At 42.9% G+C, this 26,781-nt stretch overlaps 1 protein-coding gene across 1 annotated transcript in view; it reads right to left on the bottom strand.

Moving 5' to 3' along the window:
• LAMA2 (laminin subunit alpha 2) overlaps positions 1-26,781 on the bottom strand; it is a 1,029,834-nt gene that overhangs the window by 609,038 nt on the left and 394,015 nt on the right. The window contains 2 exon segments of the mRNA XM_040350410.1: positions 17,198-17,374; positions 20,494-20,634. Coding sequence (XP_040206344.1) covers positions 17,198-17,374; positions 20,494-20,634 — 318 coding nt within the window.

The following is a 26,781-nucleotide window of genomic DNA, read 5'->3' as shown; positions in this document are numbered from 1 at the left end:
ATATAACACAATATCAGCATTCCAACTTGAGAAATAATTCAACTTTCAATCCCAAGAGTCAACAAAATGAAAGTCTGACAGTTTTTAGAAAAATGGTTGAAGAAGATATAAGAATTTTAAAAGTTAACAAATCAAAACGTAACAAAATATGGAAAATTATTAAGGAGCTTGAAAAGAAGAAAGATATTATTATTCGTCCCGCGGATAAAGGGGGAGGATTGGTCATACTTAAGAAAAAAGATTATGAAGAAGAAATGAGCAAATTATTAACCATCCCTAACACGTATAAGAGATTGAAGACAAACCCCAAAAAAGAATACAATAAGAAATTGATTACTTTCGTAGAAAAAGGCAAAAAAATGGGCATCCTTACTAAGAAAGAGGCAAAATATCTAACTCCAAAAACAGCAAAAACACCTATCATTTATTATGTTCCAAAAGTACACAAAGATGAAGTCCATCCTCCAGGGAGGCCAATTATAAGCGGCATTGACTCGCTTTTTTCAAGACTTGGGGCATATATCGATGGGTATTTACAACCGCTAGTCAAAGAAGGACCATCGTACCTCAAAGATAGCAGGCAGCTTATAATAGAACTCAATGACATGGTAATAGAACCTACTGACCTTTTAGTTACCATAGATGTGAACTCTTTGTACACTAATATAGTACAAGAAGATGGTATTAAAGGAGTAGAATGGGCTTTGCATAGAGATTCCAAACTGAAGCAGGAACAAATAAACCATATTTTGGAGGGTTTAACTCTAGCTTTGAGGGACAATATTACGTCCAAACAAAAGGGGTGGCCATGGGGGCTAAGTACGCCCCCAGTGTAGCCAATATCTTTTTGAATCACTGGGAGGCGGAACAAATACAAGGAATAACGAGACCACCATTGAAATTCTATAGAAGATATATAGATGATATTTTAATTGTATGGGGAGGCACAGAAATGGAATTACAGATGTTTTTTGACGAAATCAACAACAACATCTATGGCATTACGTTCTCGGGGACCTGGAATACAGAATCGATAGACTATCTAGATCTACAATTATTTAAAATGGACAATAGAATTCACACTAGAACTTTTTTCAAAAAAACCGACAGGAACAGCTATATCCCTGTAAACAGTTGTCATCATAAGCAATGGATTCAAAATATCCCCAAGGGACAACTGATGAGACTGTTTAGAAACTGTAGTAACAGTGCTGACTTTGAAATACAGGCCACACAAATTATTAACAAATTTGTTGAAAAAGGCTATAAAAGAAAAGAGCTAGAAATTTTGAAAACGAAAGTCATGAGAATGAATAGAAGTAACATCATAACAGGCACATACAACAAGAAAAAGAAGAAATTTATGGATACAGCGTTCCTAACAGGTTATAACATACAGCACAAGGACATTGAAAGAATTTTTAAACAACACTGGCCTATTCTACAATCAGATAAAAGTCTAAAAAATCTGTTACCAAACAAACCGAGTTTTATATACCGAAGAGCCCCTAACCTCAGAAATAGACTAGTCCACAACGCAATAGACCCTCCCAAACAAATTCAAATTTTTAAAAACTTGAAAGGTTTCCACAAATGTGGAAAATGTTTACCATGTCGTGTTAGTAAAAAAACTAACAAGAAAAAAACAGAGTTCTCCTCAACAACAAATGGTTCCTTACACAAAATAAGAGAACTCATTACTTGTAACAGTACACATGTAACGTATGTTTTAGAATGCCCCTGCCACAAGCAATATGTGGGCAGAACGACAAGAGAATTACATATTAGAATAAGAGAGCATATTGCCAACATAAAAAAGGGTTTCCACAAACACAGTGTGTCCAGACACTTCAGGGATTATCACAACAAAGACCCTGGGTGTATGACATTTTATGGGATAGATAAAATAAAAGAACACTGGAGGGGTGAGGATAAAACTAAAAAAGTATCCCAAAATGAAACCCGATGGATCTATACATTAGATACCCTCCAGCCGGCAGGTATGAACATTGACGTAGATTTGAACTGCTTTTTAACCAATTTTTAACAATTATTTTAATGTCATTGGAAATGTGAGCTGACACATTACAATACTTACCTTTTTCACTTACATCTCCATTTATATCTTCAATACATTTTAACTGCTTTTTATAGCCTCTCCACCTCCAATATACATATATACTATTAAAGATATCCTATTCTTCTTCTTTTTTATATATATATTTATATACTTTTTATATATATATTTATATATTTTTATATTAATATTTACATATGTTTTTAACTTATATTATTTAAGGTCTAATATGCAACTCTCAAGCTCTAATAGCAATGACCTATATAATCATGTAATCTTCATTGTAGCACTTTATGTCTGAAAAACACTTGCTTTTACGATTCAAATATTTGCACCAAAATACCATTCTGTTTACCAACGCATAGTATTTTCATTAATATAACAAGGGAGATTCGTTTCATTCCGTTTGTTTTAATATACAGAGTAATTTTTAAACAGGACTCCGGTCTCCAAAAAACCACAACATGGCGAATGTGTCTTTTGTTTTGTTTTATTTACATAATAGGGAGACACGCTCGATGTCTTTTTCCTAAATACATAGAGTAATTTCAGCTCAGGACTCCGGTCTTCACAAAACCACAACAGATGCATTTGCAAGCCCAGTCTAACACCAGAAAATCCCATAAGATCTCTATTAGGTGGACTTCTGTCTGCAATAATCTACAACATGGCGGATGCGGTTTTTTAAACTATAGGGCCTCTAGTGGCTGGACTTCGGTCCTCAAAAACTACAACATGGCGGACGTTTCAGACATAAACGTCCCATATAAATAAGGTAGTGCTGGGGCTTAGAGGCGCGCTCCAGATGACGTCAGATCGACGAAACCGGTAGAGCAGACGCTACTCTAAGCTACAGCACGTTTTTATGTTATGTGTATTAACCTTTCTACCAAATTGTGAGTACCCTGTATAATGTGAATAAAAATTGTTCCTTTTTAAAAACGATATCACACTATTGGGCAATCCATTTGTCTCCTCCTCTTCTGAGCGGTGGAATTTTAGATTCTGGGAAGATCCAGGGATCTGTCAGTATTTATACTGTGAACGCCTGTTACCCCTGTAGGGGTTCAAGCATCTGGTGAGTGCGGGACCATAGGGAGCGAGCACGGTTTTTTTGCACAGAAGATTTATACCTACGTTGCTCTCACGTGGAAGAAGCACACAGCACTTTCAATATTTTATTTATTTATTTATTTTTGCATGATTTTTTGCATAAAGACTCTTTTACTGACAGTATGGAAACTGTTTGTTGAAAGCACACTGCACTATATTTATATTTTTACTTTTATATTTATATTTATATTTATATTTATTGATTCACTCAATTTTGCATGAAGCAGAGATGGAATGATTTTTCAGCACTTGAACACTTTTGAGTTTTTTGTTTCTTGAATAGTTTTTTGAACAGTTTGTTATTTGGATCACCACGCAACAATTTTGTTGTTTTTGTTTTTGTTTTTGTTTTGTTTTGGCTTTATTATACCACCCATACAATATTCATTATTTTTTGATATTTAATCTACACTTAAGGTTGGCGCCACCACCTGCTTCCAGTAAGGCAAACAGTGGAGGTGGAACCCCAATAACTTGCTTAATGTGACAAGAATGCAGCCTTTGAATATAAATGGGTATAAATGAAGTGCAGCCTTCTGCTTCTGTGGAACAGGCAAGAAAGCAAGAACTTCAATTAGCAGTAAACCAAGCAATTTAATATAACAGTAGCTGTGTCTCTGGAAGACTTCCTGATGCTGATGGTATGGTATACAACCTCCTCACTCATAGCCAATTAAGAGAGAATAAAATAAGGAACAGAGCAGGGAAGACAGCTGGAGGTGAGCCATGCTGCATTCTCCAGATACAGTCCACAGACCACACAGGTTCAATAGGAGTGAAGCCACTACACACCAGCCCCCAGAACAGGGTCCCCACCATTTCTGGGTAACACAGAACATTGTATTACTTGGTCATCATTATTAATGCATATCCATATGGTTTTGCTTGTTCCCTTTACTTATCACTGACGCTAGTGATATTTGTGCCTTTCAATTTTATTTGCAATGTTATACATTTATGCTTAACTGATTAATATAAATAAATGTTGACATTCTGACAAGAAAAGTTCTCAGTGTAACTCCCTCTGACATCATTATTACATTTTATCTCATTAATAATGATGACCCAATATATTTTCAAGTATTTTCACAGAGAATAATTTGAACAATAAATATCAATTAACTGACATTTATGTACTAATTTTCCTTCCTGCAGAGTTCTGTTATTTACAGTAGAGCTAATAGTCTTATTCTTCCCATAGACTTTACCGTTGTCTTTCCTTCAGAAACTTTCCATCGCACTTTACATTCCTTGTCAGAAATAAATGCAAAATAAATAACGAGTCAAACCTGAAAGAATTATTGCGATGGTAAGATTCTTAATCATTTGAGTAAAAAATGTCATTGTGACTGTAATTCACATGATCTAACATGACAGTTAAGATGTACAGTGGTAATTTGTAAGAGCTTTCAGTATTATTGAAGTATCAAAAATGTATATGGTTCACTTATTAAGTCAAATTGTTTCATTCTAACAGAAAAAGCTGAAGCAAAATAACAAAGAACCATGGTATTTGAAAAAAAAAAAAAAAATATGTTAAAACAATTTGTACATAGTGCTACAATTATTCCATTCAGTGAATGGGAACATGGAGAAAAAAATAATAAATATCTGCAGGAGCGTATGAAATTCTTTGTTCATTGATGTTGGTAAAAGCCCAATCTATGCAAAACTACGATGGTACTCTCTTTGTTGTCTGACAGTACTGGTGTAAAATATAAAGGGCTCAGCAATGGAAAATAATATTTTCTTTGTCCGTTAAATAAATAAAAAATAAAAAATAAATTCTTTCTAGGTTAGCAAACAAACTTGCTCTGAAACAAACCTTGCTCTGAAAATCATATATTTTTTTACTTTACAAATATACTCAAAATCAAATAGATTGGTGGTCACCTGAAAGGCAGCTAATTTTGCAACTTAGGCCTCGTACACACGATAGGTTAACCAGAGGACAACGGTCTGATGGACCGTTTTCATTGGTCAAAACCGATCGTGTGTGGCCCCATAGGTTATTTAACCATCGGTTAAAAAAAAGCCAACTTGCTTTAAATTTAACCGATGGATTCCTAACCGATAGGTCAAAACCGATCGTTAGTAGGCACAACAATCGGTTAAAAATCCATGCATGCTCAGAATCAAGTCGACGCATGCTTGGAAGCATTGAACTTTGTTTTTTTCAGCACGTCGTTTTGTGTTTTATGTCACCGCGTTCTGACACGATAGTTTTTTTAACTGATGGTGTGTAGGCGCGACGGACCATCAGTCAGCTTCATCGGTTAACCGATAACGGTCCTTCACTTCGTTCTCATCGGATGGACTGATCATGTGTACGAGGCTTTAGAGATTGAGTACCTAGTATAGATATGGACTTCCTCTCAAGTCTTCTATGAAACAGTTGCACATGTACCCAGCTGCATAAGTTCTAGTCTAGCAGTATTTTCAATTGTTTATGCAGCAGGGTAAGCTTCCAATGCATACAACAATTGAATTTTGTTTTGTTGATTTCTTTATTATGGTGTCATATAAAATATTTGATATATTACTGACAGCGGGTGTCCCTTGTCCTTAACAATTCTAAAAATAAAACTTTAGCCCTGCCGGTTGGGATTTTTAGACCAACAGAGCTAGTGAGCTACATAACTCCTAAGCCTGTAGTTTATGAAGACAAAAATACAACATCTAATCAATACCTGCATTTAAAGTGGTAATAAACCCAAAACCAAAATTGTAATATATTGCAGCTTAGGGGCACAAGCTCCTGTCATGCAAATTGGATGCAGTGAAACCCGCACCCAATTTGCATAAGTGTGAAGATGAGCCCCCCCACTGGAAACCCCTCCTGGGCCCTGCAAGTACCAGTCAACTTTGGGCTAGGGTGCTTTGGGGGAGACCCCTCAAATCACCTACCCAATGTTGAAGGGCATGTAGGCCATTATCAACATAGCAGGGGGCTGCACACATGAGATTCCCTTACTGTGGAGATGTCAGCATGCATGCCTGGCATTTGTGATGGGCCAAACAACCCAATTTTTGGTCTGTTACCAGAACTTTCACATATTGCAAAAATTGCAATGATATGCACCTGTTAAACAGGTGTGGAAAATGTGTCTTTGGGTGTTAATTGTGCCCATGAAAATTACACCAAAAACATTCTTCCAGATGAAATCAACCCCCACAACACTAGGCAGCCTAGAAGTCCTGCAGTGATTCCACATCCCAAAAACACTTAATTGGCGACATTGGCATCAGGGGCTTCATCACTGCTGGTAATTCAGGACTGATTCATTTTGATAAAAGTCAGACAGTCAACGGAGTCTGTGGACAGACTGGAAGTCTCTCCATCTCTGTTTTCGCCCATGGATATTTGTCCACCATGTGATGCAGACACTGCCAATGGGATGTGTAAGCTGACAGCCCTGGGCAGCGAGGAGTAAAAAAAAATCAGAAATGCATCACTTAGGTGGCCGCCTTCTCCACCGCTCCTCTCTTAACCAACATAAGCTCCAGAACTACATTTTCCAGGACACTGTAACCTAGCAGATTCAGAAAATGCATTCGATAGACTCCTCTTTAAGGTATCCTCAAGAGATTTCATCTTATGCACTCTCTGTGGGGATGAATTTTGAGACTTTCCCCTTGTATTGGTGGTCAAGGAGGGTTGCTAACCAATAGTGATTAGTTTCCTTTACTTTACATATTCTTGGGTCCTTTCACAGGCTTTGAAATATAAGGGAGTCCATGCACCGCAAATTTGCAGAGGCATGGAAAGCAGACTCCTCATGGTCACTGAGGAATGCAGTATCTGGAACTGCCTCTTCCCAGCCACGTTTTACTCCCAAGGGTTCTGTGGATGGAAAACCATCTCTTACTGTTTGACATATGTCTTCTTCTGCTACAATGCCTCCGTAACTGCCAGAATCCTCCTCCTCCTCTCTCCCCTCTTGTGTGGCATAGAAACAATGGTGTCTGCATAAAGTGGGCCTTAAGGGCAAAGGAAGTCCTCCTCTTCCTCCCGCTGCTCTGCTTTGAGTGCCCTGTCCATAATGCAACGCAGAGTCTGCTCCAGCAGGAACACAACAGGGATTGTGTCACTAATGCATGCATTGTCATGGCTCACCATCCTTGTGGTATCCTCAAATGGTGACAGTACAGGGCATGCATCCTTTATGAGCAGCCATTGATTGGCGTGGGTAAAAAAAGGTGAGCCGGCCTGATGCCTCTTTGCTGCATGTGCAGCATTGCCAAAGTTGAGTTCCACCTGGTGGGTATGTCACAAATCAGGCGGTTTATGGGAAGATGGAATTCCCATTGAATTTAAGCCAACCAAGCACTGGCTGTGTATGATCGCCTGAAATGGCTACAGACTCTTCTAGCCTGCTTTAGTAGATATTCCAACCCTCCCTATTTAGTAAATGCTGCACCACCAAATTGAGGACATGTGTCAGGCATTGCACATCTGTCAACTTTCCCTGTCTAAGGGCAGACAGAAGGTTTGTGCCATTATCACACACTGCAGATGGTGTGGTTTGAATCACCTTTGGGCCTGTCCCTGAAGAGCTGCAACAATCTTTGCTCCAGTGTGGTTCCTGTCCCCTAGACACACAAGCTGAAGCGCTGCAAAAATCTTTTAGTCTGACTCATTGAATAGCCCTTTGAATGCTTAGGGGGTACTTGAGGTTAATAGGACAATTCAACAGAGGTGGGCATGGAAGAGGAGGAGAAGGAGGGGTAGTGCTAACAAATCTTGCATCACCAGCTGTATGGAGACATTGGGGCACAACAAGCTGCAGTACTGAGCCCTGTCCTGCATCCTTCTGAATTGCAAGCAGAGTTACCCAGTGTGCTGTGAATTAAATATATTGTCCCTGCCCATGCTTGCTGGACCATGTGTTTTTTCCCACCGCAGCAGATGGGACAGAGAAATATGCCGGCTATAGTCTACAGCTGGTGGTGTGCTGCTTACAGATGTGCTGCAAGGACCTGGGACACCCTGCACTATACCATCATCCCTGTCGGTGGAGGATGCTGAGAGGTCATGACTGAGGTATAGCATTGACAGACTGAGGTGAGTATGGAGGAGGGACAGATTTGTGCCCCTTTTGTGTGGCTTTTATGTGCTCTTGCCAACGTGCTGAATAGTGGGAGGTTAAATGCTTTGTCAAGCTTGTGGTTGGTATTTTTGCCACACTTGATGTGCTTTGAGACAACGTTTGCAAATATCAACAGTGCGATCAACTGCATAAGTACTAAAAAAGGCCCAGACAGCTGAGCTGTGGGAAGAGGGCCTGGAAATAACAATTCTACAATGTGATGAAATAGGGTGGCTTCTCATTACTCTTCCATGATGGCTGTCTCATTGGGGTTGTGCCTCACTCTCACTTTTCTCCTCTGCTCTATCTGGCACCCAAGTCAAGTAAGTGACCTCATCATCATTATCATCGCCTTAATCTTCATTACTACTGGAGACAACTTGGCAATATGCTGTGGCTGGGGAACATGAATGCCAATTATGTACCAGTTTTCTCCCCTCTCTGTAGGCTCATGTTCCATCCCTCCTAAACCTCAGAACCAACATCTGAATTGAGTATTGACTGTGCATCGTCAAGGGCAAGTGGCTGACACTTTGTTCAAATAACTCTGCTGACTCCTCCATGCCTGATGACAGGGCTATGGCAGTAAAAGCTGTGGACAAAGAGGCAGGTTTTGCGACTCTGGCAGCTACATAGGACTGTGCACTAGTCTCTGCTTGGGTGACAGAGGATGAGAAGGATGAGGATGGTTTAGTAAGCCATTCCATAACCTCCTCTGCATGCTGTGGCTGGACAGCATGGGCAACATCACTAAACAGAGGACATTATGCCATGCCTGAGGAATGACCACGTCCACCTTTGTCTGTGGACACATACGCTGCTGGCCCCCTTACAGTGCCATGTGAACATCTGCCTCTCCTTGCTGTCCTCCCAGACATGATGGGGGGGTGCTTATTTAACAAAATGGAATAAAGATGTGTAAATGTGAATGTGGATGCACTTTAATCAATGGAAAGTGATGTTTGGTGCACTTTAATTTGAGTATGCACTACACAGACACACTTCATGGATACACAATATACTGCAACATACTGAATGAAACGTGCAGCCACACACAGAACTATATGGCTTAAACTTGCAGTAACACAATGAAATAAACAGCGTTAAACTTGAAGTAGCGCAATTAAATATGCGGCGTTAAATTTGCAGTAACACAAATATATGGCAATAAACTTGCAGTAAAGCACAGAACTACATGGTATATGGCAATAATGCAATAAAAGATACAGCGTAAAACTTGCAGTAACGCAATGGGATATACAGCGTTAAACTTGCAGTAACACAATGAAATATATGGCTTTAAACTTGCAGTAACGCAATGAAATATACAGTGTTAAACTTGCAGTAATGTACAGAACTACATGGTATTAAACTTGCAGAAACGCGATGAAATATACAGCGTTAAACTTGCAGTAACTCACAGAACTATATGATGTTAAACTTGCAGTAGCGCAATGAAATATACGGCAATAAACTTGCAGTAATGCAATGAAACATATGGCGTTAAACTTGCAGTAACGCAATAAAATATATGGCATTAAACTTGCAGTAACGCAATAAAATATATGGCATTAAACTTGCAATAACAAAATGAAATATATGGCGTTAAACATGCAGTAATGCAATGAAATATACAGCGTTAAACCTGCAGTAACGCAATGAAATATATGGCATTAAACTTACAAGATTGCACAGAACTATACGACGTTAAACTTGCAGTAATGCAATGTAATATATACAGTGTTAAATTTGCAGTAACACACATAAATATATGGCATTAAACTTGCAGTAACGCACTGAACTGTACAGCGTTAAACTTGCAGTGACACAACTGAAATATACTGCGTTAAGCATACACAAATGCATAGAAATGTACTGCGTTAAATGGCACATAACACACTGAAATATACACTGTTAAAATTGCAGTGACACAATAAATATATACTGTGTTAAATGGTCACAACACTCACACTGACTGAACTATCCCTACATTCACACTAATGGAAAGACGAATGGTCGCACTACACTCACAATGACTGCACTATCCATACATTCACACTAATGTGACGATGAATGGTCGTACTACACTCACACTGAACTATCCCTATATGTCCACTAAACTGATATTCTACACTGACAATAGAATCAGAATAGCATACTATAGCACACTAACTGTTTAATACCCCTTACAGAGCCATGTTCTATCTCTCTCCACGCCACTATCACACTACAAATGACCTCTATCGAAAGAATACTTTTATAGTGTGAGGGAGGATTAAGAACAATGAGCCATGATTGGATACAGTCATGACAGCGTCAAATTATGGCTCTGACAGTGCTCTGTGCCTTGATTGGGCAAAGCTTTCATTCCTTCAGCCAATCAGGACTTTCAATGCACTGTGCGATGGTGCAGTGCATTGTGGTAGTTCGGCAGGCCGAACAAAAGGTCAAACGACCCGATTAATTTGGTTGTTTGGAAAACGGTCGAACAGCCAAAGTTCGGCCTGAACCCATGCTCGGGCCGAACAGTTCACCCATCACTACCTGGCAATGCCTGGCTGATTCAGTCCCCTGCTTTCTATTTCATTTTTTACAGTAAAGCAAAAATAAACAAATAAAGAAATAACCAGGGGAGTTCTTAACCTGTAATATAAACTCAGGTTAAGCAATCTTCACAAGCAAAAATCCATGGGCCAGATTCACAAAAGAGATACGACGGCGTATCTCCGGATATGCCGTCGTATCTCTGTTTTAGGGCTGTTCTAACTATGCGACTGATTCATAGAATCAGTTACGCATAGCTAGCCCTAAGATCAGACAGGTGTAATTGAATTACACCGTCGGATCCTAGGATGCAATACTTCGGCCGCCGCTGGTGGGAGTTTGCGTCGTAAACCAGCGTCGGGTATGCAAAAAGCAGTTACGGCGATCCACAAATGTTTTTCCCGTTGTTACGTTGACGCAAGTCTTAGTTTCCCGTCGCAAAGTTAGGGGTACTTTAACATGGTGCAAAATTACTCCACCATGTTAAAGTATGCCCGTCTTTCCTGCTTCGCTTTTGTTTTTTTTTGTTTTCCCGGCGTAAGTACGTTACGCACGTCGCGATTCTCAACACGTCGGCGCGCGGGAAATTTGCGAACGGAGCATGCGCAGTACGTCCAGCGCGTGAGCGCGCCTAATTTAAATGGTACCTGCCCCATTTGAATTGGGCCGCCTTGCGCCGGACGTGTTTACGATACACCGCCGCAAGTTTGCAGGTAAGTGCTTTGTGGATCGGGCACTGAAAACTTGCGGCGGTGTAACGTAAACGGGTTACGTTACGCTGAGCCACAGGTACGAGAATCTGGCCCCATGATTCCAAAGAAAAGAAGCACATGGAAATACACATTCCCCACTTTAAACCAGGTAATAGTTTAAATATTGTGCAAGGTAGAAATAGACAAATGCCGGGTGCATTTCAGAATTCGTATTTTCTTCTAAATAGTTACAGTACATGTTGCCGAGAATGTGTTTCTAGCACGACAGCATCGCGCTGATTCTCGGCGACATGGTGCCGACATCTCGCACTCGCTGGAATAGACAAAGCACATTCCAGCGAGCGCGTCATAGAAGCGACGGGGATCCGAATTAGATTCCCGCCAATTCTAGCATCGGCATTTGGTATGCATTCCTGAGAGGGAGAACTCCACGCTAATTTTTAAATAAAAAAACGACATGGGTTCCCCCCCCAGGAGCATACCAGGCCCTTAGGTCTGGTATGGGTTGTAAGGAGAACCCCCCTACACCGAAAAAACGACGTAGGGGGTCCCCCTACAATCCATACCAGACTCGTATCCAAAGCACGCTACCCGGCCGGCCAGGAAAGGAGTGGGGACGAGCGAGCGCCCCCCCTCTTGAGCCGTACCAGGCCGCATGCCCTCAACATGGGGGGGTTGGGTGCTCTGGGGCAAGGGGGCGCACTGCAGGGCCCCCCCACCCCAGAGCACCCTGTCCCCATGTTGATAAGGACAGGGCCTCTTCCCGGCAACCCTGGCCGTTGGTTGTCGGGGTCTGCGGAGGGGGGGCTTATCGGAATCTGGGAGCCCCCTCAAATAAGGGGGCCCCCAGATACCAGCCCCCCACCTTAAGTGAATGGATATGGGGTACATCGTACCCCTACCCGTTCACCTGGAGGCAAAGTGTTAAAGTTAATAAACACATGACACAGGGTTTTTAAAATAATTTATTAGTCTGCTCCGGAGGCCCCCCTGTCTTCTTTAGCTCGTTTAGCAGGGGGGGCTTCTTCTTACGCTCTCCGGGGGGTCTTCTGCTCTCCGGGGGGTCTCCTCCGCTCTCCGGGGGTCTTCTCCGCAATACAGGGGGGCAGATCCACGTACATCGGCGTATATATACACCGGCGTAGCGCATCTCCTTTCCGTTACGGCGGCTCAACTTAGAGAGGCAAGTACCGTATCCTCATAGTATTTGCGCTCAAATTTGCGCCGGCGCGCCGTAAATTCCAAGGCGTAAGCCGGCGTTATTGAAAGTGGGAAGGACGTGGGCATGTTCCATTGAAATGAGCCGTGACCCCATGCAAATGAAGGGCCGGCCGGACTACGCATGCGCACGATGCTGACTATGGTCAGCGCCTCTCTGCGCATGCTCAGAACTCGGCCCGGCGTAATCAGTGAGATAGGATCTAGGCCCCGCGTACTTAGTGAGATACGCCCAGGGCATAAATAGGCCCAGACATACGCCCTTCCATTGCAAAAGTACATCCATTTGTTTCCCCCCCTGAAGCAAGGTGCTTTTGTTCCGTTGTCTGTTGCTGTTTGTTGGTTTGTGTCGTGTCGGTGTGTTTTTGGATCGTGTGGTTTTTGGAGAGTGTTTTAGAGAGTGTTTTGGAAAGATGACTGAGAGGAAGAGGAAGCTGAACTACTCCTTGCGGGAGAAGGAGATCATTGTGAGGGCCATTACCCAATTTGGTCGTTTTCTGCATGGCCCTGAGAGTGCCAACACCACCCCGGCCAGGAGGAGGCAGATCATGCAAGACATCACAGATGATGTCAATGCATTGGGGGGTGAGACCAGGTCCCGCAGTGGAATCCAAAAAAAGATCAATGATCTCAGACGTGTGGTCCGTGGGAAGCTGGCAAAGTATGCAGCACATGCCAGGGGCACTGGAGGGGGACCTGCATGCACTATTAGGCTCACTGCTGAGGACCATGCGGTGGCCCAGTGCTTCCACAGGCAGCAAGTGGAGGGGCTGCCTGGCTTTGACTCCATTGAGGAGGCCGTGAGGACAGGTAAGTGTTTTTTTTTCTATCTGGTGTGTAGCATGTGTGGGGGGGGAGGGAATATGTGACAAGTGTGTGGATCCTCCAACCTGTGTATGTTTTGTGTCATCCACAGATGTGCAGGAGGGTGCTGGGCCATCTGGCCAGTCCGCAGCCTCCACCGGACATGAGTCTGAGGAAGACCCCCAGGCAAGCCCGGAGTCCTCTGAGGAGGGGAGTGGCCCCAGCTCACCTCATGAGGAGGTTGAGGAGGAGGAGGTTGAGGAGGAGGAGGTGATGTCCGGGAATGAAGTATTGTGGTGGAGAAGGGATCCCAAGGACCAGGGAGAAGTGATCCCCAGGTCGGTGTGAATGGTGTATGAATGTACAGTGACATAATTGGAGCCTTGGCGTGGCGTTGCTGCTCCCAAGTCCTGCATGGTGGGCTTGTGCTAATCCAATTTGATGAGGATGTGATGTGTGTGATCTAGGGACCACAGTGGTGTGCATGCGTGCATTCTCATTGTGCCATGATTAATGTGTGTGTTTAATGTGCAAAGATGCCTACTGCGAGGCATCTCCTGACTGCTCTTCCCTCAGAAGAGGGGGTAGCCTCAGTCAGGGGGGGGATTGTCTGGTTCGGGGGTCAGGTCATCACGTATGTCAATCTCCAGGCCCCTTCTCACGGCGAAGTTGTGCAGCATGCACCGATGATCTGGCACACAAAGTTTGGGGAATACAACAGGGTACCCCCAGACGTATCCAGGCATCGGAAACGGGACTTCAGGAGGCCAAAGGTGCGTTCCACCACTCCACGGGTACGTGCGTGTGCTTCATTGTATCTTTGCTCTCCTGGGGTTTGGGGATTCCAGTATGGAGTCATGAGATGGGGTCCAAGTGCATATGCAGAGTCACCTGGAAGGGAAAAGACAGGAGGATGTTAGTCATGCATGTGCCCCTCGTGATGTCTGCATCATGGGGGGGGCAGTCATGCCTGACACCCATGTCACTCACCAACCAGCCAGCTGTCCCCATACATGTTCTGTTCAAATTCCATTGGGATGGGGCTTTGACGGTATATGTAGCTGTCATGGCTGGAACCTGGGTGTTTGGCACGGACGTGCCATATGAGGCATTGGGCATCGACTATCACCTGTACGTTGATGGAATGCCAGTGCTTCCGATTGCGGTATAGGTGCTCTGTCTCACAGGGGGGCCGTAGTGCCACATGTGTGCAATCAATGGCCCCCACGGTGCCTGGGAATCTGGCAATTCTGTAGAAATCACGCATTGCCTTCACCCGCAGGTCCTCCTGGGTGGGTCTGATGATTTGGTTGGCCATGCGTCTGAGGATTGCGGGGATAACCTGGTGCACACATCTGCTAATGGAGGATTGTGCCATTCCAGCCACCACCAATCTTGTACGCTGAAAAGAGCCACTGGCAAAGAAATGGAGTGTTGCCAGGACCTTGACCAGTGGCTCTACTGCATGTGAGCGGTGTGTCTGGCTGGTGATGTCATCTTTCAGGGTTGTGGTTAATTCCATGATGGCAGTAGGACTGAATCTGAAGATGCGATACACCTCAGAATCACACATGCCAAAGACGTTTATGCGCGGTCGGTAGATCCTCTCCGGTGCCCTCCTCCTCCTTCGTTCCCTCCTCCTTCTGCGCGCATCTAAAGCCAGTAGTATAGCTATGACCATGTATTCCCCTGGCATGTTGGCATACAGATTGTTGTCCTGCAAGTGTGGCTGCTCAGCTCGTCCCTAACGGTGTTGCTTTAGCTGACCTGCACACGTCTGGTGCAAAGTTAAAGCTGCTTTTATGAGGGGTAACTTTAGACCGGACGTACAGCTGATGCGCACAGCCTGCGCCGGACAAACTTACTTTTGTGGATCACCGTATCTCCCTCATTTGCATATTTGCATAGCAAAACAATGGTGTGTCTAGCGTATTTTTGCGCCCACGATGCGCCGGTGTAGAAAGATTACGTTGGTCGGAAAAATCTGGTTTTCAGGCGTATCTCATTTTGGGGATACGGCGCATAGATACGCCGGCGCATATTTACACTTACGCCGCGCATCTCTAGATACGCCGGCGTAAGTGCTTTGTGGATCTGGCCCAGGGCTTTTATAACCACCTCCATACTGGGCCTATTCTCTCCTACATGTACAAATCATCATTCTTTTGCTAGAAAATTACTCAGAACCCCCAAACATTATATATGTTTTTTTAGCAGACACCCTAGGGAATAAAATGGCAGTCATTGCAACTTTTTATCTTGCACTGTATTTGCGCAATTATTTTTCAAACGCCTTTTTTTGGAAAAAAAATGGTTTCATGAATTAAAAAATAATAAAACAGTAAAGTTAGCAGAATTTTTTTGTAAAATATGAAAGATGATGTTATGCTGAGTAAATAACATGTCACGCTTTAAAATTGCGCACACTCATGTAATGGCACCAAACTTCGTTACTTAAAAATCTCCTTAGGCGATGCTTTGAAATGTTTTCAGGTTACCAGTTTAGAGTTACAGAGGAGGTCTAGTGCTAGAATTGCTGCACACCCTCTAACGCACGCGGCGATACCTCACATGTGTGGTTTGAACAACGTTTACATTGTACGTGTGCGTTCGCTTCTGAGCACGAGCTACCGGGGACAGGGGCGTTTTAATTTTTTTTTTACTTATTTATTTATTTTTTTACACTTTTTTTACATTTTTTTTATCGCTTTTATTCCTATTACAAGGAATGTAAACATCTCTTGTAATAGGAATAGTGTGTGACAGGTCCTCTTTAAGGAGAGATGCGTGGTCAATAAGACCCCACATCCCTCCTCCAGGCTGGAAAGCATGAGATTGTGAAAAAAAAAATCACATATCTCTTGCTTACTAGCCGCAATTGCGGCTTTGTTTACTTATGGGTACCCAGGCGTGACGTCATCACATCGCGCCCGGGCCTCCGACGGTCATAGAGATGACTGGTGACCATCTGGTGTGTTAGTGGGTGTTAGTGGGTGTCCTGACACTCCTGCTCGCCCCCTCAAGAGGCTTTCTCCACACCAGGGAGAAAGCCTTGCTTTACTGTGTGTAGTTACAGACAGAAGAACGAGAAGTGAGGATTTCTCAGAAGAAATAAGGACATTTAAAACCAAAATCGAAGGATGAGGTAAGTGAAGGAGGACTGCACTAAGGTAAAGAAAGCTATTTAGGAAAATAATTTTTACCTTTACAACCCCTTTAAATCACTGACAATAAAAATGCTGATGATTTACATTCCAAGACCCTATGTATCGCTTCATAACTTAGTTGGCCTGAACTGTCCCCATGCACTTCTTAAATAATGTTGGGGATTTGGTATATGGGAATATGATTAAAGTGGCTCTAGTGCCATTTTGAACTGGGGAACCATAGCACTTGAGAAGTGCCACCCATTTTTTTTCAGATTGTGTGTTTAAATGCTTAAAAGTTCATTTTTTGTTACATTTACTCCCTGTCAAATTTAGGCAGTGTATTGGTTTGAAATATTTGATATTACGTCCAATTGGATAATTTTTGGATATTAAATCCTAATTTCTTCCAAAAATTAATTTCCATTTCTTTGAGAAGCCTGATGCCAGCAACCATAACAAATTAAAATATTGCATGAAAGTGAAACTTACTTTATCTTTCAGATAGGAAGCTGGTGCAGACCAGTACATGACATCAAACAGCCCCTGTGCACGTGCATCTGCAGCTCTAATACTCAGTTGTTGGGGTCCATCAAAGCCATCCTTATATGGGGCAACCCTAATGTCACCATTTAATTCTGTAAGGTACCAGCCATTCATATGAGTAATCTAGAAACAAAAAAACATTAAACCAGAAATTAACAATATTGTATATTAAGGTGAAAAAGGTTTACTTTGCAAAGCCACTATGGGAGGATCCAGTGTGAATCAGGAGTGTCTGTAACACTATGGCAAACTGATCCATGTGGTGAGCCTGCTCATTCAACCAGGAAAAATATTACCACTAGGTGGATTGCCTGCATCTTCTGAATTCATGGCCTTCGCCTACTGTCAGGAACCATGAAACAGACAAAGACAGAAAATGCAGTAAAAATCACACTTATTAATAAAATTGCAAAAATGGTACGACTGGTAAAAGTAGTCATAGCCAAATTGGGTAGTCAGAAAAAGCCAGGAAATCAGGGTTCAGGATACAGTATCAGGACCCAGAAAGGACTTCAGCCAGGCAAGTCTTCAACAGGAACACAGCAGAGAGTCACTACATATGTTTGATCAAGGCAAAGGCAATTGATGAAATGAACCAGGCAGTTTAAATAGCCAGGAGAGGCTGGCTGGCTGTGGGCTTGACTGATGAGTAGGAGATGATCAACAGGTGAGCCACTGTGGAACGATGAGTTCTGGCTAGGGATGAGCCGAACACCCCCCTGTTCGGTTCGCACCAGAATTTGCGAACACACCAAATGTTCGTGTGAACTTTAGAACCCCGTTAAAGTCTATGGTACTCGAACATTTGAAATCTAAAGTGCTAATTTTAAAAGCTAATATGCAAGTTATTGTCCTAAAATGTGCCTGGGTCCTGCTCCAGGGGACATGTGTCAATGCAAAAAAAGTTTTAAAAACGGACGTTTTTTCGGGAGCAGTGAATTTAATAATGGTAAAAGAGAAACAATAAAAGTGAAATATTACTTTAAATTTCGTACCTAGGGGAGGTGTAAAGTTAGCATGTGAAATAGCGCATGTTTCAAGTACTTAGAACTGTCTCTGCACAAAGTGTCATTTCTGAAAGGAAAAAAAGTCTTTTAAAACCGGACTTGCAGCTATAATGAATTGTCGGCTCTGGCAATTCAGAGAGAATTCAATTATAAAAAAAAAAAAAAATAGAGTGGGGGTCCCCCCAAATTCCATTACCAGGCCCTTCAGGTCTGGAATGGATATTAAGGGAAACCCCGCCATCAATTAAAAAAAAATTACGTGGGGTTCCCCCCAAATATCCATTCTGGTCTGGTGTGGATTTTAAGGGGAACTCCACCCCAAATAAAAAAAAAATGGCGTGGAGTTCCCCCAAGAATTCACACCAGACCACTTATCCGAGCACGTTAACCTGTCCGGCCGCAGAAAAGAGGGGGGGACAGAGTGCACCCCCCCTCTCCTGAACTGTACCATGTTGATGGGGACAAGGTCCTCATCCCCACAACCCTTGCCTGGTGGTTATGGTGGACTGCGGGCGGGGGGCTTATCAGAATCTGGAAGACCCCTTTAACAAAGGGGACCCCCAGATCCTGCCCTACCCCTACCATTTCACGAAGGAAGTGTAAATAGTTGGAAAAAACACACACACACACCGTAGAAAAAAGTCCTTTATTAATAAAAAAAAAAGAAAATAAATCCAGCGGTGATAATCCACTCGTTCCCGGGCTTCCTGCTCCAACATTGTCTGTATCCAGCGACGTTCGGTGATCTCCGGTCCAGCGATGAGAAGATCCATCCATCCAGAGCGCAGCCACGCCGACCTCCAGCGAATGACGTGGCTGAAGCTGTGACATTTCTTATATAGGGGAGGCGGGGCCACCTGTCACGTGACCCCCACCCCCTCTGACGCACCCTCTGCTATGCCACTGTGGAAGCCCAGTCTTCAAAGCTGCAGCTCAGCTCGGGTGCCCCCATAGCAAACTGCTTGCTGTGGGGGGCACTCAACAGGGAGGGACCAGGTGCTCTAGTCAGGGACCCAAGAATAGATGGATCCAGGCTGCCCTGTGCAAAACCACTGAATAGAGTGGGTAAGTATGAAAGGTTTGTTATTTTAATAGTATTTTTTTCGACTTTGCTTTCACTTTAACACCAGTTCAAGTATTATGCCTCAAGAATTCAGATTTCCCACATATAATATAGTTCTATAGCATACTTTTAAACATCCATTCCCCAATTGTCTTTTTTATACCAAAGATTGAGAGAGAGGACTGGGAATTATTTTGAAAGAAAATTGGGAAAAATTATTTCTTTTGAGTCCCTCCAAATTGCATAAAATTCTACCATTGATTCCAGATTGGTGTTGGAGATGGGAGGATCACATCTTTATCTCATGTGTGGTGGTCTTGCCCTCATATTAGACCTTTCTTGAACTTTTTCAAGTATGCCATTTATTTATGGGGCATTCCTGGCCAGAGACACTAGAAATGGATCTTTTATCTGTGATAATGGGGTCAATTGCAAAGGCCTTCCCCAATTTTGATATCTGCAGGCCAATCCCTATATCATAGATGCTGGAGAACTGTGACAGCCCCGCCATTAAAGAATGGGTAGAGAAAATTAACTATGTCATGAGAATGGAGAAACTAACAGCTGGTCTTTACAAATGACATTCAAAATTGATATCAATATTATATGCGTGGATCGATTTTTGTGCTTAAGCTAAGCTTCAGTCCTATTTGTGAGGCCTAATATTATAAAACTTTGCTATATTGTAGAGTCTTCCATTATCCTTAGCTGGACACCCTTCCTTCTCGCTCACATATATCTTTTCCCCAACATGCCTCTCTTGGTTCCCTTTCTTTAATTTCTATTCCTCCACATGGGATAGAGGAATTCCATGAAAATGGAATCCATGAATATCTGAAAATATTCATCTCCATGAATATCTGAAAATGAATATCTGAAAATGGTCTTTTCTTGTCACATTGAAGTATTTTTACTTTTCTTCTCAATGTTTTTTTTTATTTTCTGGAGACACAAGTGAGAAAACATAAGAAATGTGTATTTTGTTGTCAGTTTGGGTACTTGAATGTATTCAAAACACTACAACCATGTGGGTATTGTTGAGTGACTCATAAAAGTAATCTTGATAAAACATATTTTGTATTTTAGAATATTTGTGGAATATGTAAGAAATTGCAATATGTGAGAAATGTTATAAAAATAAGAAAAAAGTAAGCTGTCTTGAGTCCTCTCACCTTGGCATAAGTAAACTGTGAATCGATACAGTTGTTTGAAACTCCAGAACAAAAACACTGATCACAGCCTTTGGGATTTTGATGCTGCAGGTTGAAAAATCCACGCTTACAAACTTGACAGTTGTCATCTTCCACATTTTCCTATAAACAAAATGTTGAGATCTCACATTTGGTCAGGATTATTTTTTGTTTTAAAAGGTTAACATAGTTTACTGAATTCATATTACTAACACTTAACCTCTTGGTGCCGGCCGCATGTAAATATGCGGCCTCTCGTTGGGTGGGTCTTGGTCGCCGTGCGGCCATATATTTGTGTGCATTAGTGCAAATACAGCTGTGCAGAGAGCGCGCACCCTGCGAGCTCCCGCCACAGTCACTGTAACAGGAAACCAATCATGGCGGTCACATGATCATAAACCCCACCTTCTGGCATCCTAAACCCATTAAAAGGATGGGGGGGGGGCTGGCTCCAATGGGTTAACCTAAAAAATACAACCTGGATTTTTTATACAGTACCATTAAAGATAATTAGTGAATGCAATGTACTTTTTAAATTATATTCAGAAATGCAAAAGTTAATTTCCTGAGAATAAATTATGGTGTCTTCCCTGACAGTTAGTTATAAACCAAATAATGGTCATCATTTATCTTTGATGTTCCCCATAGCAAGCAAGCAAGTGCTTGTCTAAACTTCAACTACTTATTATAATTCAATGTGGCTAAAGATCTAAGGTTGGAGAAGTCCCTATTTCCTTAACTTACAGCTAAGGCCCTGTACACACGATCAGTCCAAACTGATGAAAACGGACTGAAGTTCAGTTTCATCGGTCCAAACCGACAGTGTGTAAGCCCCATCGGTCTGTTGTCCTTCGGTCCAAAAACAGAGAACTTGCTTTAAAATTGGACTGATGGATGCCTGACCGATAGGTCAAAACCGATGGTTAGTACGCAAAAGAATCGGTTCCAAACCCGGGCATGCTCAGAATCAAGTCGACGCATGCTTGGAAGCATTGAACTTCATTTTTCTCTGCACGTCGTTGTGTTTTACGTCACCGCGTTGGACTCGATCGGTTTTTGAACTGATGGTGTGTGGGCACATCAGACCATCAGTCAGCTTCATCGGTTAACCGATGAAACTGAACTTCAGTCCGTTTTCATCAGTTTGAACTGATCGTGTGTACAGGGCCTAACCCTCACTTATGGAATCAACATCAATTGGTAAATAGTTAAATTTGCAGTTACGTACAGTATATAAGTTTCCTTATATCAATTGCAGCAACCTCTATTAAGGATTATATCTGCTGAACATATCATTTTTATCCATCCAACCATAATCTAATTTAAAGTGCAAAATTCAATTTAACATGACAGCACATACACACTGAATAGGTCTGCAAGCAATCCAATTTCTACAGTGCCTGAATGCTATACAAAGAGATAACTAAATGGGAAAGTTGTAAGTGATTCATTCTCATTCAAAGAGTTTTCTTTATTTTCATGACTATGAAAATTGTAGATTCACACTGAAGGCATCAAAACTATGAATTAACACATGTGGAATTATACATAACAAAAAAGTGTGAAACAACTGAAAATATATTTCATATTCTAGGTTCTTCAAAGTAGCCACCTTTTGCAGCAGACACATCTCTAGAACTGTTAAGAGGAGACTGTGTGAGTCAGGCCTTCATGGTAGAATATCTGCTAGGAAACCACTGCTAAAGAAAGGCAACAAGCAGAAGAGACTTGTTTGTGCTAAAGAACACAAGGAATGGACATTAGACCAGTGGAAATCTGTGCTTTGGTCTGATGAGTCAAAACTTGAGATCTTTGGTTCCAACCCCCGTGTCTTTGTGCGACGCAGAAAAGGTGAACGGATGGACTCTACATGCCTGGTTCCCACCGTGAAGCATTGAGGAGGAGGTGTGATGGTGTGGGGGTGCTTTGCTGGTGACATTGTTGGGGATTTATTCAAAATTGAAGGCATACTGAACCAGCATGGCTACCACAGCATCTTGCAGCGGTATGCTATTCCATCTGGTTTGCGTTTAGTTGGACCATCATTTATTTTTCAACAGGACAATGACCCCAAACACACCTCCAGGCTGTGTAAGGGCTATTTGACCAAGAAGGAGAGTGATGGGGTGCTGCGCCAGGTGACTACCTCTTGAAGCTCATCAAGAGAATGCCAAGAGTGTGCAAAGCAGTAATCGAAGCAAAAGGTGGCTACTTTGATGAACCTAGAATATGAAATATATTTTCAGTTGTTTCACACATTTTTGTTATGTATAATTCCACATGTGTTAATTCATAGTTTTGAAGCCTTCAGTGTGAATCTACAATGTTCGTAGTCATGAAAATAAAGAAAACTCTTTGAATAAGAAGGTGTGTCCAAACTTTTGGTCTGTACTGTATATATATATATATATATATATATATATATATATATATATATATATATATATATATATATATAGTGCCTTGAAAAAGTATTCATACCCCTTGAAATGTTCCACATTTTTTCATGTTACAACCAAAAACCTAAATATATTTTATTGGGATTTTATGTGATAGACTCAATACTAGACATGTGCGTTCCTGTTCGTAACGAATGGATTTTCGTACAAATTTTTTAGTATTTGTACATTCGGATCAATTTGAACATCCGAAAAGCTAATTAGCCAAAATACGAAAATTACGGAATTACGAATAAGCAAAATAACGAACAAGCGAAAATACGAACGTATGATTGGAAATCTTACTAAAATACGAAACACCGAAAAAGCAAAAGAACGAAAGTGAAATCTATAACGAACGATTTGCATTCCGTATTTTAAATCCTTTGTCTGTTCGTATTTTCATTCGTATGTTCGTATTTTCATTTGTGTGTTTTGTAAATCCGTTTCTTTGTCTGTTCGTAAATTTGTGTACTTGTATCGTTCTTTCGAATGGGAACTGGGCAGTGTAGTTAGTGAGTGATGTATCTTACTTAATATCTTAGCTTATCTCTTTTGTGCGGAGTCACATTGTACAGTGTAAAGCCTCGTACACACGATCGGACTTCAAACAAACTTTCCGTGGATTTTTGTCTGAAGGGAGCTGGTCAGACTTTTGAAACCGAAAAAGTTTGTCCGATGGAGCGTACACACGGTCAGATTTTTTGGAAAACGCTAATTTTGACGTTTGTTGGCAAAAAGTCAGACCGTGTGTACGGGGCTTAGGAGAAAGTATATCTTAATATGGATTAGCCACGCGTTGCTATGTATTTACGAAAGTACAAAATCACGAATCCATTAAACAAAAATTATTATCTAACAAAATACCGAATTTCAAATCAACAGAAATAAATTAGACAGAATTACGAATCATTCAGTATAAATGAAAATAAAACTGTTACGAAAATACGAACGGGTCCGAATAGGAAAACTTGCATCTTACGAAATACGAACGGGTTCAAATAGGAAAACTTGAGTCTTACGAAATTACGAAATCTACGGAACGAGACGAAATGGAACAAAAAAATACGAACATTTTTGTTGTGCACATGTCTACTCAATACTCAATATAGAACCACCATTTGCTGCAATTATAGACTTCAAGGGCCAGATTCACAGTCAGCGGCGTAAATGTAGGCGGGCGTAGCGTATCGTAGTTACGATACGCCGCCGCAACTTAGAGAGGCAAGTGCTGTATTCACAAAGCACTTGCGTCTAAAGTTACGGCGGCGTAGCGTAAATGTACCGGCGTAAGCGCGCCTAAATCAAATGAGGAACAGGGGGTCGTGTTTTATGTAAACTAATCATGACCCCACGTAAATGATACTTTTTTCGAACGGCGCATGCGTGCGCATGCTCAGTATCACGTCGAATTTTCAAATTAAATTACGCCCGCTCAATGCCTAGTCGACGTGAATGTAACTAATGTCCAGCCCCATTCATGGATGACTTACGCAAACAACGTAAAACACGACGCTGTTCCGACGTTTCCGACGTCCATACCTAACATGACTTACCCCTGCTTTATGAGGGGTAACTTTACGCCGGCGTATGTCTTACGTAAACGACGTATCTCGCTACGCAGGGCGCACGTACGTTTGTGAATCGGCGTATCTAGCTCATTAGCATATTCAACACGGAAATCTATGGAAGCGTCACCTAGCGGCCAGCGTAAATATGCACCCTAAGATACGACGGTGTAAGAGACTTACGCCGCTCGTATCTTAACCGAATATATGCGTAGCTGATTCTAAAAATCAGCCGCATAGATACGACGGCTCTCATTCGGACTTACGACGGCGTACATGGTGCTACGCCGTTGTAAGTCCTTTGAGAATCTGGGTCCAAGTCTTTTTGGGTATGTCTCTACCAGCTTTGCACATCTAGAGAGTGACATTTTTGCCTATTCTTTGCAAATTAGCTCAAGCTCTGTCAGATTGGATAGCGAACATCTGTGAACAGCAATTTTCAAGTCTTGTCCCAGATTCTCAGTTGGATTTAGGTCTTGACTTTGACTGGGCCATTCTTATAAATTGATATGCTTTGATCTAAACCAGGGGTCTCAGACTCAAATTACCTGAGGGCCACAAGACGAGTTTTCATATCCCATGGGGGGCAGCATGCAAACTTTCAAACTTCAAAAACAACAGTACTGGTGACAGTGAACGCAACATTATCCCCCCAGCACTGGTGTCAGTGGATGCATTATTAACCCTGACCACTGCACACTGACCACTGCACACTGACCACTGCACACCGACCACTGCACACCAAACACTACACTGCACACTGACCACTACACTGCACACTGACCACTACACTGCACACTACACTGACCACTACACTGCACACTACACACTGACCACTGAACACTACACACTGACCACTACACTACACGATGACCACTACTCTGCACACTGACCACTACACACCCCACTGACCACTACACTACACACTGACCACTCATCATCAGGGCACAGCACATGAGGTCACAGAGCCCAGCACATCAGGGTACAGGGCACAGCGCACATCAGGGTACAGGGCACAGCACACATCAGGGTACAGGGCACAGTGCACATCAGGGTACAGGGCACAGCGCACATCAGGGTACAGGGCACATAGCCCAGCACATCAGGGTACAGAGCCCAGCACATCAGGGTACAGAGCCCAGCACATCAGGGTACAGAGCCCAGCACATCAGGGTTCAGAGCCCAGCATATCAGAGCACAGCACAACAGGCCACATCAGGGTACGGGGCATGGCAAGGCACATCAGGACATGGCACATCAGGGCACAACACATCAGGACAGGGCACATGGCACATCAGGGTACATAGCCCAGCACATCAGGGTACAGAGCCCAGCACATCAGGGTACATGGGGCACATCAGGGTACATGGGCCACATCAGGGTACATTGGGGAAACAATCAGGGCACATTAAGGCACACGAGGGCACAATTAGGGTACATTGGGCACATCAGGGTACATTGGGCACATCAGGGCACATGGGGCACATCAGGGCACATCAGAGCACATAGGGCACAATCAGGGCACATGGGGCACAATCAGGGCACATGGGGCACATCAGGGTACATGGGGAACATGAGGGCACACTCAGGGTACATGGGGCACATCGTGGTACATGGGGAACATGACGTCACAATCAGGGTACATGGGGCACATGACGGCACAATCAGGGTACATGGGGCACATCAGAGCACATGGGGCACATAGGCCACATCAGGGTAAATGGGGCACATCAGGGCACATGGAGCACAATCAGGGCACATCAGGGTACATAGGGCACATGAGGGTACAATCGGAGTACATGGGGCACATCGGGGTACATGGGGAACATGAGGGCACACTCGGTACATGGGGAACATGAGGGCACACTCAGGGTACATGGGGAACATGAGGGCACACTCAGGGTACATGGGGCACACTTAGGGTACATGAGAGTACATGGGGCACATGAGGGGTACATGAGGGCACAATCAGGGCACATGAGGGCACAGAGTACATGGGGCACAGGTCAGCATTTACTTGTGGTTTTCTTCACATGCAGAGTAAAGCAGGGAGCGTCTCTGTCATAAGCTCACTTCTCTCTCATGTCACGCTGCGGCTGCTCCCCCATCCCCCGGCACCCCCCCTCTCTTCTCGTCCATCCCAGGTGATATCACAAGCAAATAGGGATGGACGAGAAGAGAGGGGGGCGCCGGGGGCGGGGAGCAGCCGCAGCGTGACATGACAAACAAGTGAACTTATTATTACAGACGCTTCCTGCGCTACT

This window comes from Rana temporaria, chromosome 4 (genome assembly GCF_905171775.1).
Source record: "Rana temporaria chromosome 4, aRanTem1.1, whole genome shotgun sequence".
Lineage (NCBI taxonomy): Eukaryota > Metazoa > Chordata > Amphibia > Anura > Ranidae > Rana > Rana temporaria.
Note: the sequence above shows the minus strand (reverse complement) of the source record. Positions and strands in the feature narration are given on the sequence as shown.